This window comes from Acanthopagrus latus, chromosome 16, assembly GCF_904848185.1.
Source record: "Acanthopagrus latus isolate v.2019 chromosome 16, fAcaLat1.1, whole genome shotgun sequence".
Lineage (NCBI taxonomy): Eukaryota > Metazoa > Chordata > Actinopteri > Spariformes > Sparidae > Acanthopagrus > Acanthopagrus latus.
Window position 1 is genome coordinate 16,817,291 of NC_051054.1, and position 18,247 is coordinate 16,835,537.

Here is an 18,247-nt window from a genome sequence, read left to right on the forward strand (position 1 = left end):
CACTGAAACTTAGCAGGAGGCGGAGGGGGGGGCTTGAGCTTGTGTGCTTCTAATTAATAAAATCGGGGGGGAAATGTGCTGAAGGAGCTGCGTAACTGTACCAATCTCTTGCTTTATTTCGTGTCGACACAGACATTGTACGTGCCAGTAAGCAATAAGGCAACACGTTCTCAGGTCATTTCATTAACAAATATCAAGACACAGCTTTTCTTGGCAGCGGGTCTCATGAGACGGGATGTGCTCATGTGTGCAGTGTACCTCCGTGCATACATGCTTATGAATTTGGCATGCTCACGTTATGTGTGTGGGTAGCTTCCCCCTGCTGAATACACGAAGTGGATGATCCTGCATTAAGAATCTGTTAATCCAGACCACCTGAAGAGTTTCATTACTCTGGGATTCGAGGGAGATTATCCACTGTCAGTTCAAGGTCTAAGTATTTTGAACGCTGACAACAACACAAAGTAAAGACCACTTTGCTAAATCCTTTAAACCGATAACGTAAAAAAGCTGATCAATACCTTAAAGTTTTACACATAGGAGCTAAAATATACACTGAACAGCCACGATTTTAAAACTACTGACAGGTGAAGTGAATAACAATGATCCTCTAATTCAAATGTTCCGCAGGGAAACCTTCGGTCCTAGAACTCATGAGATATACACGGTCTCCAATGGAGTTTTGGATGGGTGGAAAAAGTACGCCGCCTGAAGGCAAACAATACCACTCCCCGTAATACAGCCCACCCACAGAAGGACAATGAGCCCCGCAGCAAATCAAAAACGCCTCAGGAATGGCCTGAGGAATGTGACATCTCAAGGTGCTGACCTGGCCTCCAAATTCCCCAGATCCCAATCTGATCGAGCACCTGTGGGACATCCTCAAACAAGTCAGATTAATGGATGGCCCAACATGGATCAGACTTGGCACTGGTCTACAGAGGCCTGGATACAGGACTTGTGGGGGTGTCCGTTAGTGTCTGGCCCCAGGGCGTTGGCGGCCAATTCTTTGGATCCTTCGGTTTACAGGGAGGGGTTTCTATAGATTCTATAGATAACATTGCATTGTTATGAGATGATCAATGTCTTTCATGTCAGTGGTCAGTGGTTTCAATATTGTGGCTTATTAAACATACATCATACAAAAAATGTAAGTACATTATACAAATGCCCTAATACACAGACAGATTTGGGTGTCTTCAGTAGTACCTGTGATGCAGACGGCCTCTTGTCCCGGCCTCTCTTCGTAAGGTTGTCAAGGCCTTTGAGTGATGAAAAAAGGCCTCTTTTGCGTTGTCTGTATGTCAGGGACAGTGAGCGCCTCCTGAGTGTGGCTTCATCTCTGGAACAGATCTTAACAGATACACACATCACAATAATTGAGCTCCAAAACATTTCTTTTTTTTTTTTTTTAATAAACTCAGACCGTCTTACTGAGGTTTACTTTCCTCATGAAAGACAAAGCTTGCAGAGTGCTTTTCATTTTCACATGATTAAAACTTTTTCAAGGTTACTGTGAGACAACAAGTAATTAAAACTGAAGTATCGCATATAAAAACAAAATGTTCAAAGGCATCTAAACAAGACACACTGCATGCATTCATTCGTCATTTATCTGTCGCTTGTCCTGGGCTTCCTCACCAGTGCATGGAAGGAGGAGACGGAGAAGATCCCCAGGCGTCCCAGGGTCGTTTTGGTTGGGCGGCTCGCTATTGCCAGCAGGCTCTTTGGGTTGGGCAGCTCTCCGCCCTGTAGACTGGCCAGGTAGCAGCGCATCCTGAACAGATCCATGTTAAACCTCTCCAGGTTCTGCTCCCACTGCTGGATCTGAAGGAGGAGGATGTTTTGTTAACATTCTGTGGGTTTTGGTAGAGGTTCTGTATGTCACTTTTGTGACCGTTTTTGGGTGGTGGCTGAGATTGAAAGTCGAGGGGAGGTAAAGGAGGAGAGGCAGAAAAAGGAGAGTCAAAGAAGGGGATCCGGGGTCAGCGGAGCGCTTTCCATCACGCTGCAATTGCCTGCAGATGTTGGTGGATGATGAGGGCACAAATTGGTGGGGGTTTGATAGTGAGGAGGGAGTGCATATCTAGCAGAGGAGTGGGCGTGAGCGCAGTAAATCCTAATGCCCTTTTTTTATGTAAGTCTAGAGAGAGTGGTGATGTTGCACAGACCACCCGTTAAACCTCTTCCCGCTACACACACACAGCTTAAAGTTGCATTCCCTCTATCCTTGTTTGCACCATGTAAGCTATGAAAGTGCTTATTTTGTTGGCTGGAGACCAGTTTAATGAGAACAGTCAAGTTAAACAACCCCGCTGTAACAACTGACCTTAATAGCTCTCCTCTGCACTGTGAGTTCATTTACAATAACGCACCCTATGGCGTCGTCCAATTAGCCTGCATTCACATTAATGGCATTCTTTAGAATTAGGAACAAACTGCGGAGGGACAGGACGTTGGTGTTTTAGGAACCTCTGACTTTTAAAACATCTTAAACAAAGAAGCTGCACAGGAATCACCATGGGACCATGCTGGGCTATGTCATCAACTCAACCTATGAAACGTCTTTATATGTGCAGGTGGCCTGAGTAAAGAAACCTTGAGTCAATGATAGTCAGCCATTGTTCCCATTCCAGACTTAGACAATGTGAACAAATGCGAGGAATCCACATGCTTTTGTTAAAGAATGACCTTGCATTTGGCATGTAGTTATTTAATTTACTGGAAAAAAGATAAAACACAACAGTGAGGCATTAGTCCTTCTCAAAGCAAGAGAAATACATGTAATTATACAATTATTTAGTTGCAATTTACATGAACTTCAAAGATGTTGTTTGCCAATTATTAGTAGAAAACAGTGGACCTGGAAACAATGCATTTGTAATGATGCCTATCTAACTTAATTTTTATTTTCCTGTTAAAACCCTTAGCCTCTTTTAGACAACAGCTAATGTTAGCATTCAACCACTTCCAGGCTAACATTATCATTTTACAATGTTACACGATACAATAAGGATGAGGCATAAAATAACTCTAAAATGTCATCATACATCTTGAACATTATTGGCTTTTGTGTCTTCCTTTGTATAAAGACCTTCCCGTTTAATTCTTGCCATTACTCTGCTGAACCTGAACTCAAAGACCTTGTACATGAATCTTCTGTTAAGTAAGTAGGTACGTAAGTAATCAAAGCACATTTTTCACCCTGCTATTCTTGGGTCATTATACATAACACGGTGTTCTGGAGGAACCGCAAATTAATTCCACTGAGTAGTTTGAAGATGACTTTAGATGGAGATGGAGGTATTACTGACTAAATCAGATAAGCTCCTTCCTCAAAAGCAAAGACAAATTTAGGGTTGCTGCTTTGGGAAAAACACGTGTCTATGTATAACTGTCACACAAGCTCCTACCATGCTCCTGATTCACACGCCATCTGGATCTGTTTGTCAACAGTCAAATATCTAACAGCGCGTTCATTCAGGGATGTTCTAAAATAGCCCTGCGCATAAAATTCGATTTGATGATTCATGCAGGGTGTAGCACTGATGAACAGAATGTTTTAATAAAGCCCTGTATGTGCAGTCTGTCGCTTCATGCGCCGAGCCTGCTTGAATCAGAGCAGTGAGACAATCGACCACCATCAGTAGAAAGCGAGGCATGTTTGGCCCCATCTGGCCTGCGTGCACAATTTATTTACATCCATTTCGGAGCCATTAAGCTTGGCAGAAATGAGCCTTTCTTTGAAGAGATTCTCATCTTTTCTTATTTGCCCTCTTTAACATCTGCCCCTGGCTCTCTGTAAAAGCCCTAATGCATAATAAGTCCTTCAGTGCAACTTGATCGCTGTGTGTGTGTGTGTACGTGAGCTCCTGTGTGAGAAAGGGGGCAAACGCAGTCTTCAAAAGAGGTCTCCTGGCACTGATTTCAGTAGACATGGGTGGGGGTGGTGTACATCAAAGTGATGCCCTGTTGGTGCTAGACAACCCCACCGAAACCTTAAATCTATCATCAGCCTCGGGGCGCCTGTATCAGAGTCGTGTCCCATACCCCTCTGACCCTATCATTGACTCCAACCCCGGCTGTCTCTTTGTCTACTCTGAGGTGGCACGCTGGCTAATTGGAAACAGATACAAGCACACAGTCAGTCTCGCAGCCAGGCAGTGACATCTCCATTGGTCATTACCGCGGTGAGCTGTCCAGCTTCTATCTCGCTGGTTCTTCATAATAACAGACTCATATTTCGACTCAGGGAACTAACTAAAGACTGAATAACAGGCCTTCAAAAACAGACAGTTACAGCATTAAAAAGGTGCAATATGTAAGAACTGGCCACATGTCAAATTCATACCCCAAACAAATAGGGGGCAGCATATCTTCAGAGTAACGCATATGGCTGCTAACATAGCCGCTGTTAGCTACAAGGCTCAGTTAACTGGACAGCTAGCGGCTATCACTGGCTATCTTTCATTTCTTCACATTCTTGTTGATATTTGTTGTTCAGTTTTGAATGTTTTAAACTAACATTTTTACAAACTGCACCTTTAACTGTCTATGTTGCTTCTAAAGTGCATAAGAAGTCAGCGCACATTGACATTAGCAGCTGACAGCATGTGATCCCTTGTGGCTACACAGATGCAGGAAGTATAAATTTACTTTAAGATGCACTTCAAGTCTCTGGCCTCCTGAGTCACAGGTAAAAAATAAATAAATAAATAAAATTCCCACATTCCAGCACCAATTCCTTGTAAATGTATCCGGGTTCTTACTCAGCCATAGGTTATTGGCTTTTTATACCAGTAATCAGTAATCTGCTGTATGTGGGCTACAGCACAGTGCCGGGTGCTGCAGATTCTCCCCCAGGCTGTGAGGAGGAGGAGGAAGAGGATAATGCATGTTGAGAGCCCATTACTAGGAAACATCTGGAATCCCAATCTGACGCTTGGGGAGCGAGCTGCTCCCCCGAGCCCCTCGCAATGCGTTTGGGGACTGATGCATTTAGGCCACTTCACCCACCCACAGACAAAAATAAAGCACACGCTTGTCACCACAGTCACAAAAACAGGGAAATTAAGTAGGGCACATCATGTGGATGCTGCACGCACCACGTGGAACGGAACACAGAGGAGTCTAAGGATCATAATTTAGCATGAAAAGAGCATACGTTACACCCCCTGATCTATCAATGCTGTAAAGTAATCCACCAGATTTTCTGTGAAATTTCTCCCCGGGGGAATGAAATGTATAATGCAGTGGAAAACGCGATAGAGGCATCCCATATTTTCAGTGACGCTGCTATTAATCCAAGCTAATATCAGTATCATCATCACCTGGTTCTCAATAGCCTTGCGGTTCTTCGGATCGCTGACCACCGTCAGCTGCAGCTCCGCCATCTTCTTCATCTTCCCGTCCATGTCGATCTTCTGCAGCAGGCCTCGGACCTGGCTCCGCAGCAAGCGCACAGTGTCCTCCTTCCCCTGGCGCTTGGCCAGCAGGGAGGCACTGGCAGAATGGATGGCTGTCACCCAGTTCTCCAGGTCGGTCTGGTTGCTGGCCTTGAGGCGCAAAGAGAGATAGAAAGTTCGATTTGATGAAGTAGCCAGGCCAATATTTCCCTTAACGAGTTGGATTCAGAGATGGGACAGCTGATAAATCTGCTCAGATTGCTGTTCACTGCTATTGTATTATTCTGTCATATATCACAATAAGATCATTGCCTGGAAAGCTGGATCAATAAAAGAAAAGTTGATTAACGCTGCCTCTATGAGAAGGCGCTGAACATCAAACATACATTTTACGCCTTAACAATCTGTGTCATGATAATCACTCTGTCTCTAGAAGGTGATTCACTCGGAAGCGGCAGACTAGTTGAGAAACCCCTTTTAGATTGAAAATGACTCATGATGTTCAACAGGCCATGTTCATGGAAACAAAAAACGAAACCCACGCTGCCTTCCTGTTCCAGAGCTGATTCTCTCTCCGCTTGCCTCTGGGGCCATGTCAGCTTCACACTATTTTATTAGATGTAGGTCCGGACACCGCGACATACTGCAGTCTGAGGAGCTTGTAATCTCAAGTGGAGGAGGCTGCACGGAGAGAACTGAGGCTGGGCCTGACTTTAGTGCTGATATGTAGGTCAGTATGCACAATGGGGAAATAGGATGTGCTGTCAGACCCCTTGGCTGGAAAGTTTGGGCACAATTTTGGGCCAAAATTGGACATTTCATATACTATGCTTTGGAGAGGAAGCTAGAAAAGTGTATGTCTAGTATAATTCACAAGGTCACACAGACATTTTTTGACTTTCTGCTTCAATGTAAATTCTGACAATTTGACTGTAGAGCAGGAAAAGTTCTGTGGGAAAAAAAAAACACTTTTTGCTGAGCTGCAACACAACACATCTATTCATTCAATAGCCTTGACTCCCCAAACAAATTTCAGAGATATGTTCTATACGGAATAACTGACGCTCTTCACCTGGAAGAGGTAAATGTCTCCGTATGAGTTGCTGAGGCAGAAAACGTTCTCCTTTTTGGGGTGCTCGGGGACTGCCTGGACGATGCTGTCCTCGGCCAGGAGAGCATAGCGAGGTGACAGCTCCTGCTCTGGAGAGCCTTTGCCATAAGTCTCATAGAACAGCAATGTACATCCTGGAAAAGAGAGTAGGAGGACAGACACAGAGACAGACAGGTGGACACAATCATGGATGAGTAAGCAATGCAGGAAACAAATGAGTATACAGTACATCACTAGGTCAGGTTTCCCTAGATTATAAGAGCGTGGGGTTTTACAGCTGTCACATAACATTTATTAGACAAAATAGCCTTGTAAAAAATAAGTTCTGCAGGACTGGAGTACAATGTGCAAGATGTGCTCTTGAGTAAATACTTAAAAGCAGAGTCACAAAAGCAGTATGTGTACATAAATGTTAATTTAGCTGGATGGAAAAATAACAGCGAGGGAAGCACAATGACTCAATGTTAAGTGTGATATCTTTGTCAAGGACAAGACTGCTGAGAACAAAGACAAAAAAAAAAAGATTTTCCTCAAAACTGAATTATAGAGCAACGATCTGGATAATCAACTTAACTACGAATTCTTTCAAAACAAGTCAGCACATTTTTTGACTCGATGCCAAGGTGCATCTCGCCTCCTCCCACACTCAAGCTCACCTTTCAGGGTCACCCAGTACTGTTTCCACTTGCGGCGGGTCACCAGCTCCAGCTTCCTGTCCTTGTGCAAGGTGACGAGGGGTTTGAAAGAAAGCCAGCCAGCCCGCCTGACCACCCCCTGCTCCTTTTCGAACAGCTGATCCAGCTGCTCCATGGAGCCCTCGGCCGACTCGCTGCTGCTCTCCCCCTCTTCAGTGCCAGTGGACGGCTCTCTTCTCTCACCGCTTCCCCCTCCTCCCTGTCCGGTGCCCGTCTCCAGCTCTCTCATGAAGTTCTCATAGATATTCTGGCGGACGGCATCACTGGTTGTTTGGTGAATGGCTCCCGATGACTGGGCCCTGGAGGCTCCTGGGAACCAGACGAGACTGGAGACCTGGGAAGGGGAGCTGGTGTCTGCAGTTAGGCCATCAACCCCACTGTCGAAAGCGTCGCTCAGGTCCTTGTACTTGGTCTCCTGATGAGGCACAAAAAGGGGAGAAAAGGTGAGAGGAGCATGAGAACATCATTGGGGGAGTTGGACTGGTTGCCAAATTAGCTACCAAAACTGCTGCTCTCGCCTACATTTAGGTAAGCTCTCACGTCTACACCTATGCGCCTACAGCAAAGATTACATTGGGACAAAAAAAATTCAAACTGTAGTCCTTTTTAATTAGCCCGAGGCAGTGCAAAACTGGAGAAACTTTTGAAAAATCTAGTCAAACCACTCGCATCTACTTCAAAGTCTGCATTACAGTCTCTAAATCTTTCACTCGGCTGAGAAAGTGGGACAAATTTCCTGTGATGGCACCTGGGAGGTTGGAACCCTCCAGGCTCAGACAATTTCACGTCATTTGAGGTCTGCTGTGGCTTCCCAATTCCCCAAATGAACACTTGATGGAATTGCACTCTTTCAAGCCTAATGACAGCATACCTACACTCGACTAGATTGCAGCATTGATTCTGCCCCTGGCAACAAGAGTGGAGTGCTCTCGACACGCAGACACACAGTATGTGCCGTCATGATGGAGCTCATCCTCTGTCTTTGTCTCACTCAGCGTCTTCCATGTTGTCCCCATCCTCTTGTTGATATTAGGCAAACAATCAAAATGTGCCTAAATCTTTAGTAAAATATAGGAATAGTGCTTAAATGATGTACAAATCATATGCTTATATCTAAAATAACAAAGTAAAGCCATATTGATTCCTAAAGGGGGATCTTCTTTAGAAGATCAGAGCTCATGTTCGGCTACAGAGCAGCAATGAACCCTTTGAACCCACAGTGTTCAACTGAAGACAGCCTTTGTATAACCATTTCATCCACCTGCCACCATGAAACACACAGCATTTGTATAAAACAGCCGTAGGAAAATGAGCAAAGGTGGGTGGGTCTTTTTCAGCTTTCTTTAGTTTCCTTTGGGCCGGCACAGCCCGAGTGCATCCACCTCTCTACCAGTTGCTTTCCAGCTGCTTTTCATTACAAGCAGGTTCTTGGCCTTTGGCATTAGGGTTGCATTGTGACCTTTAAACCCACAACAGAGCCCTGGATTCTAGGTGGAGGGGAACCGGAGCTGGGGGTGCTCCTTATTTTGACTGACCTGCTGAAAGGAGGCAACATGACCTTGGAGTGAATGCCATGGAGGTCTGGCAGGCAACAAAATGGTGTACGAAGGAGAAGAAATTCAGGCTACACCCTCACCAACACAATACAGTTTAAAATGCATAACTTCTGTTGTGTTTAGGTCTAGTGTCCATACTATTCTGGTATTTTAGGACCCTATAAAGAAGATTTTTAAAAGCAATGGCCCCGTTTAATTTTGAAAAGTGTGGTTTTGCATTTTAATGTGGACATGCAGAAACTGAAAAACAGCCCACATCTGCCTCCTGATTGGATCTCATAAGTCATAATTTGTCCTTCCCCGATTCATCATGGCACTAACATGTTGCCCAGTCCCAGTACAAAACATCATCCTTGACATGGGTCTTGACTACCAGCTGTTAATTCCACATGGATAATACATTAGAGGCATTGTTGATCTTTGTTGACAACGCTAGCGCCACTTTTTTGAAAACATAAACCTAAATAACAAAAATTATGAACAGAATGTGAAATAATAAAGAACATGTTGATGTTATGACATTAAGAATTTATGCAGAGGTATCTACTCAAGATAGCACGCCTGGCCAGTCACCGTCCAAAGCTCCTGTGCTAGTGGTGTAAACATCACGACTCTTCAGGAGGCCAGCTAGTCCCATGTCCAGTGAAGTAGTCAGTTCCATAAAGAGTTTAAAGCACCTCTGTGATTTTAACATGAAGCTCTCACTAAAGCAGATAATCCCACACATCAATCACTTCTTTTTTTAATTTTAATATGCCTGACTTGTCATAATTAAATTGTCAAGCTTTGATGGAACTTCATTCTTCTTTGCTTTTACGTCTTCAAACAGAGCCGAGCTTGTTAAAACATATCACTGCTACCTGGTGCTGGCAATGGATTGTATTTTCTTTGAGTAACCACACCTCAATTTAAAGGTTTCTTTAAGATTTCTGCCTTCTATCAGCTTTATTTCTTGATAACAAGGACTAATGTAAATCTGTAGTTGCTTATCTGTCCCATAAAATAATAAAGCATCAACACATGATAGATCAGCATAGTATTATGGCAAGCAGGAGACTAAGACAGACATTATTAATGTAAAGTGAAAGCTGTAACACTTATAACGAATCCTGCCCGTCTGCTGCGTATTTGTCACAACACGATCAAGTGACAGTGTCAAGGCAAAGCATCTCGTAGATTTCACTCAGCACTGTCTGCTGTTTGAGCGAAGGGAGAGGCTCACAGATTCTTACTCTAGCAAAGAAGAAAACGCCAACTGAATACAACGATTGTTCTATTTTGCTGCCCCAAATGACTGAATACCAATCCCTATTAGCAGATTTACTCTCTAAGGACCGCGAGGGGAGCCCAGAAAATCTGCACCACACAACAGCTAGAGCAACCATAAGTCATTCATTAACATGAGAGGAGGGGTTGGGTTAAATCTTCAGCTAGGATTTAGTTTCACTCTAACAGAGCCTCTCAAAAGGCTTACAGCTATTCTCTTGGCAGTGCCCAAACAGCGTTCTCAAAACTTTTACAAGGCAAAGCTAACCGAATTAATGCTGAAACAATTGCTTTCAAGCCTCAAAGACAGAGAGGGACACGAGTTCAGGCTCAGTTCCAACAAATGTTTTATGTCAAATTAAAGCTATTAAGAATGGAGTGTTTGCAGGACAGAAATCACATGGTTCTTACCATCATGCTCAGGCAACATGCAAGAGAAGTTGTAGTTATTTCAAACCTTTCCTCTGACCCCTGCCTGTGTATGGTACAAGTATCGTTTTACTACCAGGAAAATGTTTCAGCTGTCTGCTCTGAGTCTATATGCTGGTAGTTCATCGTACCAGCTTGCTAAATTCCCCAAATTCTGGGCACTCCCATCAGACATCATATAGATTAAAACCTTTTAACAAAATAGACTTCTTGGGCTAATGACCATGATAGTTCAAAAGATTTCATACCGTTTGGTCAGATCAACACCAGCTCAGCCTCATTTGCATCTGACTGCAAACTACAGAGCTAAAAAGATTAATATGCGACAAGTCCTGAAATTCAACAGCTAAATCACATTACACGAGAACACAGAATACTTCAGATGTACCCACCCAAACACAGTCATTATGCCATCTGCACATCAGCCCCCAACTTCTCTTCCACGCAGGATCATCCATGTCTTACATTGTAATAAGAGGTACGTCTCATCCTTGTTCCATCCTCACTAAAGCAACAAGACAAGACAGCACTGGCCGCCTTACAAATTTCATTTCGTGCTGCCCCACTGTGCCCCGTCCTCAGACAGCTGGTGTTGTGCTGCTAAGGACCAGAGGACGGTGGTTGGTTCTTGGCTATGCCAGGACCACCGCTGTGGCTCACGATCAAATAAAGCTTGCCAGACAGGAAAGTGTCTGCGTGTGGCTGTAACTAAGCTGTAGCTCTACCACTACAAGTGAATACAACACCAGAAGGCTACAAAAAGAGGGTGAAACATTTACTTACTGTGTGCTTAAACTATAAGGGTTATTCCTTTCCACATATAGTATTATAAACACAAATGTGTTCCACAAAGTGGTGAACCCCGCCGTATCTCTGCTTGTCAACCATGGGACTTTTTGAGGATGCCCCTTTCATACCCAATCATGATACAGTCACCTGTTACCAATGAGCCTGTTTACCTGTGGAATGTTCCAAACAGTTGTTTTTGGAGCGTTTCACAACTTTGTCAGGCTTTTGTTGTCCCTGTCACAATTTCTTTGACACTTATGCTGCCATCAAATTCAGAGCATGCACATATTTACAAAAACTTTTGGGCAATCTACTTTTTTTCCATACAATATCAATAATATCCATGTATCAACCCTATTGATACAGGCTTACCTGAGACTTCCTCTTCTTGCGGCTGAGGCTGCCTGTCCAGTCACTGAGGCGTCTGATGCGGTTTTTGATGGAGTCTTTCTTATGGAAGACGAAATCAGGTTCCACATTCTCCTGGTGTTGGTCCTGTTCAGGATACTGGTCCAGATCCTCGCTCATGGTGTGGGCTTTGGGCCTGCGACATGGCAGGGTGTATGACGAATACTGGCGGACCTCGGGGCATTCTTCTTCCAATGGAACATCCAGGACTGATGCAAAGGAGGCTCGGTGTGGCCTCTGGCCTGGTGGAGGCTCTTGTAACTGGGAGGACAGGTCCCTGGCTGTGGGAAAGGTAGCAGCCATGGTGGAGTTTTTGTAGATGTCTGTGATGGACACCGGCGGAGACTGTTCGGTGAAGGAGTCCAGTTGGTGCATGGGGGAGTTGACTAGGGTCCTGCTGGCAGAACAGGGTTGGTCCTGCTCACAGAATTCTGTGCTGGGCCCCCAGGGGGAGTCATACCAGGAACCATCAGAGCTCAGTGAGCTTCCTTTGCTGGTCCTGGCCGTGGAGGAGGTAGAGGCTGGCGGTGGAGCACTGCAGTGGCCGTCCTTCCTGCTACCACTTGAACCAGGCAGACTGGGAGTGGAGGCAGACTCCAGGTTGGGAGAGAACTTGAGGAGTTGCACGGGGCCAGAAGCTTCATCCAAGAGGAGGGGGTTGCCTGAGGAGTTGGTGAACTCTACCCTAAGACTGCCATCTTTCTTGATCACCACCCGGGGACTGCTCTGTTCCTCTAAAGCCTCATGCTCATCACTGTGTCCATTCAAGCCGTGTCCATTTAGTTCAGCCCCATATGGATTATCTTCATAATCATGTGATACATGTCGCCTTCGTATACCACATCCAGGTGATCGATGAAAGCTTGGGCTGCCTCTTGTTCCCCTTGAGACATAGTCATAGTGCCTCGGCGAGTAAGGCTGCCGGCTTTTAGGGGGGGAAAGACAGCCACGGCCGACACACCTTGCCTTGTATCCTGAGCCCACTGGGGCACTCTTCCACCATGTGTGGGGAGAGAGAGCATCGTCTTTGGCCGAGCGGAGCTTCAGTGAGCATGGCCTTTGTTTCCCAGGGAAGACAAAGCTGGTGCCCTTGGGGCCCTGGATGCTGTACTGGCTCTCTGAATTTCCCATTGCTGCCTGGAAACAAAGAACAATGTTACTAATATTCTGCTACTGGAAAATTCACAGCACTCAGACATAAGGCAGTATAACAGAAATAACATGGTATGACATAATGCCAGCTCATCAGAGACATAAAATTAACTTATTACTCACAAACAATAATGACTCCACTCCCCATTAAGCCATAGCATAAAAATATAATCGTCGGTGCTGCATCCAGAGTAAAACAGCAGCAGGGCTAATATCTTCCTCATGTTTTTCAAAGAGAATAGCAGTATCACAGATTCTCTCACATCTGGTCATTAACCTGTATGCTCTACCCCCCCTCTCACTTTATTACATTCTTCCATACTCTCTATAGGAAAGTCAAGTGTGATGAACAGGCTTTAGACTGTCATGGCTGTTATGTGTGACAGAGTTCAGGACAATGAAAAATCATTTCCAGACTGTCCACAACACTCTTACATTAGTAACGGAGGAGAGCCGTGACCAGACGAACATTTTATTACAGGGTTGATGTTAAAGCGTGCGCGCGCGTGCACACACACACACACACACACACACACACACACACTGTTGGGACTGTTAGAGACAGTGCTGTATCTGCTGCAGTCTGTGATGACCTTACATAATAGGTCAGACTAAATACCTTCAATCTACAAGTCTTTGAATAAGCACAGCAAGTAGATTAGGAACTAAAACTAACCTTTGGAAGTGCTTTAATGAACTAGTAAAAGTGCTGTAAAGAAAAAAAAATCAAGGACCAACCAACATATCTGAGATAAGTTAAACCTTTAGTAAGTAAGTGTAGGGCTTGATGATGTAGTCTTAAAATATGATGATGATTATTATTTTTAGGTAATAACTAAATATTGTAATATTTTGATATGCTGAAATCCACTAGAAATGGTGATTAAATAAAATATTACAGTATTTTTGACCACCTCAATATTGATATTATGATAATATTGGGAAATAATCTCCAAAAATGTGGATAAAATGACTATGTGGGTTGAACAGTCTGTTAAGTTCCAAAACTACAGCACTTTTATGTAATGCAGACCTTAAAACCAGGAAAAGGCAACACTCATGCCACAGTCACAGTATCCAAAATCTATGACAAGTATCACATCACACATATTTTGAATATTTAAATATGACCAACATGGTATAATAACACATATATAAAGGCCAACACTCTTAGACTCACCTGTCTGAATGTCTCTTCTCAGATTGGAGTTTCTATGTGCAAGATTCTCTCCACCTCATTTCTCAAAAATAAACCAGTGATTCCTTCGATGCCTCGCTCATCTGAAAAACACAGAGGGAAGTTGATTTAGTGCTTAGTCTCTTTCGACAGGACTGTAAATTTTACCACGTGTAATGAGTTCCATGTTTGGCAGCAGGTGTGGCTGTTATAAAGGAGACCTAATCCCAAGATTTTCAGGGAGGACAGTGTTTGAAAGGCAGCACTACTTGTTTCTCACTGGGATTAACAGAGCCAGTGCAACACTGAAACAGCGTCTGTGACTGTCTTACTTGAGGTAATTTGAGATTTTCTGTCTCTGGAAAAATACAAAACAAGTACCGTTTTGACTGGCAGGTTTGCAAAAAAATTAATCAGCCAACATGCCGCAGATGAAAACATTTCCGCTCAACAACTATGCAGCCATAAAGTCCAAAGAACTTCACTCCAGCAAAGTCCCCTGTAGAATCACATCAACCGAGCTCTGTACAACACAAGACAGCTCAGTACAGTAGTGCCACCCTGGCGTTCCACTATGACTAGCTTAAAAAAATTCGCTCCACCTCCGAAGTCCAGCTCTCCTCAATCAAGCATCCAAACCAAACATTAGTAGCATTTTTCCACCTCCCCACAAGTAAATGACGTCGTCTTTGATCTGCGTTGGGAAAGTTTTTGAAAACTGGCTACAGTTTACCCGTCTGTTTATTTTTGAACCTTGGAATCCCATTTTGCTCCTTTTTTTTCACTACTCACTGCCAAATTTGTCCGGGGGCAGGATCCAAAACCAGAAACGGCTGAGGAGGGCTCTTTACGGAGGCACTGGGCATCTTCTGAGAAGCAGCGTGACTCTGTCCTGTGTATGTAATATAACCCACTTACATGCGTGTAGCGCACACTCCAGGGAGACTTTCAAATAGTGCTAACTCCACTAAGCCCTACAGCACACATAGAGCATGTGTAAGGTTACAGTGTAACCACCACCCCCCGCCTGCCAAAAGGCCTAACCTTCAGGATTAAGTGATCTGCAGCATTAAGAGTTTATCTGCTCTTGCTTGGATGCACCTTGACGGTAAGGTGAGCTTAAACAGCGTTGGCTGACTGAGTAAATGGACTACTGTAAAAGAGTGTGTTTAATGCATAGGGTTGGGACGGGAATTCCTGGGAGCTTAAATATTTTAAAAGCACACGAGGCGCAAGATCCCAAAGTTCAAGAACAGGGCGAAGATCCAGACTAATGCTACAAAAGAAAATCAAACATGACAAGGAGCCACACAAGGAAATTATTTTCTCCTTGTTTCAACTGAGTGTAAAAAAGTAGCACTTGAAAAGCACGGTGGAAACTTGGCCGCAGACATGTAGGCCTGGTAATGAACTTGAACCATCACTCCAAGCTGATCAGAGGATTAACTAAACACTGGCTTCAGTCCTCATGAGCTAACGAGTGAAGCAGGGGGAGACGATATTGAATAAAAGTAGTAGTGATACTGAGAGAAATGACTCTGAATGCACCTTTCCAAGCAGTTTCGTGCCGATATCACCGCACAAATAATTTCCAGCTCTGTCATTTGAGTTCGGCCGGGGCTTTGAAAACCAAGCCTGGTCCGACTCAAACCCCCTTCAGCTTCACTCACCTCAAAATCGGTTGGAAAACTGACACATTTTCTCACTCAGTTCCCCGTTTTCCCAACACTTGGGATATGTTGGCATCCCTGTAAGACTAGCAAGCAGAGAGATATATTTTGAATTTCCTCTCGCATCCAGAAGCTATAAAGTGGAATCTAAAATGACTGAGGGTTCCTCTACATGAATGAAAAGCTACTAAACAATGCTCTCTGTTGAGTAAAGGCCAAGAAAGCAGCTGCCGACAACACTCGGAGTCAGCATAAAGCCGCTTGTCGAACATGTCACCACGACTGCGTCCTTTTAAACGCCACCGCTGACGCTTTTTCTTGCAGAAGTTGATTCACACAGAGCGAGACTGTGGGTATGAAAGGCTCAAAGGCGTGCCAACACACAAACCTAAAGACACACACGTTTGCCTTCTGCCGAGACTTGAACTGGGGCATTGTGCGACTGTTTTAGGGAGAACAACAAGACAAGTCGTCCTTTTAGCTGCAAACCACTGCGCCTGGTCTGAACCCTCCCCTCCCTCTTCCCCTTCAGTCCTCTGTTCTCGTCAATAGGTTTCCTACAGGCCATCTGCTCAGGGGCCAAGGGACCACTGCCACCCCAACACTCCTCGACACGCCCTGTGACCTGGCATTCTTCTCCGGCTGCCCCTGGATGACTCCCACTCAAGCTTCATGTTTAGTCTGGCACCTTGTACGTCTCGGGTATGGATCTTGAGGAATGGGCCACACCTCGACATTGGTATAAACACAGTGGGCACATGACGGCGGCATGTTAAGGAAGTTACTTTTTCCTAAATGGAGACCGCCGTGCATTTGTTGAAGAGAAGCGACAAGAGGATGCAACTCTGTTCATAGGCATGTGGGTCAGAGCTGCAAACTATTGACACAGCAGTGTGAAAACACAGGGCGATCCCCCAGAGAACCAACACAGTACTACCATGATGCTGCTGGTGCAGTTTTTAAGTCTACTCCGCCATAAAATCTTCAAGATACAGAAAATCTTGCAGGACTCTTTCATTGATTTCCCAGGAGAGTGCATTTAGTAGAACACTGTTTAAGAATATAGGCCGTCATGTGGAACAACGCTCTGTGTGGTTCTGGTGGAAGACATCATAAATCAACAATGCAAAATAAATAAAAGTGGCTATAATAATCTCCTCTATAAATACAGTACCAACACGTTTCGTGCCTTTTCAATCATGCTGTGATTTAGGAACCATGAGCTCATTTGTTATTGGTAGTGACTGTTAACACTATCACACAGCCTTCCTCCTGTCAAATCACAGCCCATGGGACTTGTCTCTTATCACTTTCCTCTGGCCCTGTGACAACTGAGCTCTTAAAGGAGCAGCGTGCTTAAAGTTTCCCTCTCGTGGACAGGGCTTTCGATTCAAACTAATGCAAAGCGACCCACAAGTTCTTCTGCGATACAAAAACAACAACAGGAAGTGAAGAAAAAGACAGCAGTGGAGCCAAAGTCTCCTGCTGAGCTTTTTGTCATATGAACCAGATTTAAAGCATCCTGCGGTTGTTTGCTTATGAGGAGAAATGTCGATCCATGAATCACCCACTGAAAGCCCATATTACTGTGTGGCGGATTCAGCCAAAGCCACCAAACATCCATCACAGTGCTTGTTAAGTGTCTTTCGGACTTTTTCATTATACATTTAGAAGCTCCGCGCCTGGCTCCAGACCAAAAATGACATGGCAGCCCTCTTGAAAGATTTATACACGTATGCCACTGTCATTCCAGAGCGATGCCAGGAAAATGTTTTACAAACACGTTCATAAAATGCGCGCCCACTGAGCGAGGACGCATCCAGCGACTTCAGCATGTGATACAAAGTTTAGACAAAAGTAGAGAGGTTAGTCAAACTGAGTTACTCTCATGAGTGAACACGAGACATGCATAAAATGCTGAGACACAGCAGCAGGAGTGATAAAGGCTGTGATTGTGAGGAGGTCACTTTGTTGTATATTTATTCACAGGGCTACATGCGGCAGGCTTTTACAGCACTTGAGATAAAAACTAAGAACACAAACTGCTATCTAACAGACACAGATGGAAACATCTCAGCACTCACGCATGCAAACACAGAGTGTCACTCACACCTGTGGATCTGGACAATAGGAAACACAATGCTCTTCACCCGAGCCTCCTCTTAATCCAGTAAATAGGGGAAACAAAGGCAGAGGAAGATAAAACACAGAGCCCTTACCTCTGTGGCCCCGGCTTTAATCTAAGAGCTCTTTGAACAGCATGCACAGGAGAAATCTAGCTGGAGTTCTCTGATCTCAGAGTGGATTCTCCCTGTGAAGGCTAGTTGTGTCTTAAAGAAACATACACACACAGACACACCGCAATCTGACTCACGCACCCAGACGCACTGGAGGACACGTGGAAACTCCCGCCTGGCTTTCGGTAGCAGCAGCAAATCAAAATCCTCCTGGGGTAACCCTAGGTAACGGAGCGCCGAGAGGAAAAAGTGAAAAAGTTCTCCATAGAAGAGCTCTCAGAAAGAGAAGTAAAGATGTTTTATAGCTCTCATCCACTTAGAAGAGTCTCCACTGCACAAAAAAAGGCTCCAC

At 44.5% G+C, this 18,247-nt stretch overlaps 1 protein-coding gene across 4 annotated transcripts in view; it reads right to left on the reverse strand.

The window, feature by feature from the left end:
- The window catches only part of tiam2a (TIAM Rac1 associated GEF 2a), a 95,637-nt gene that overhangs the window by 35,962 nt on the left and 41,428 nt on the right, over positions 1-18,247 (reverse strand). For 3 of the 4 annotated variants that reach the window (XM_037071850.1, XM_037071851.1, XM_037071849.1), the window contains exons 2-8: positions 13,992-14,092; positions 11,624-12,796; positions 7,173-7,626; positions 6,478-6,650; positions 5,331-5,555; positions 1,642-1,827; positions 1,210-1,353 (exon numbers count right to left, since the gene is read on the reverse strand). In XM_037071850.1, coding sequence (XP_036927745.1) covers positions 1,210-1,353; positions 1,642-1,827; positions 5,331-5,555; positions 6,478-6,650; positions 7,173-7,626; positions 11,624-12,790 — 2,349 coding nt within the window. In that variant the 5' untranslated portion in view covers positions 12,791-12,796; positions 13,992-14,092. Of the gene's footprint in view, positions 1-1,209; positions 1,354-1,641; positions 1,828-5,330; positions 5,556-6,477; positions 6,651-7,172; positions 7,627-11,623; positions 12,797-13,991; positions 14,093-17,877; positions 17,927-18,247 lie in introns of those variants that run through there. The other variant, XM_037071852.1, reaches the window with a different exon arrangement.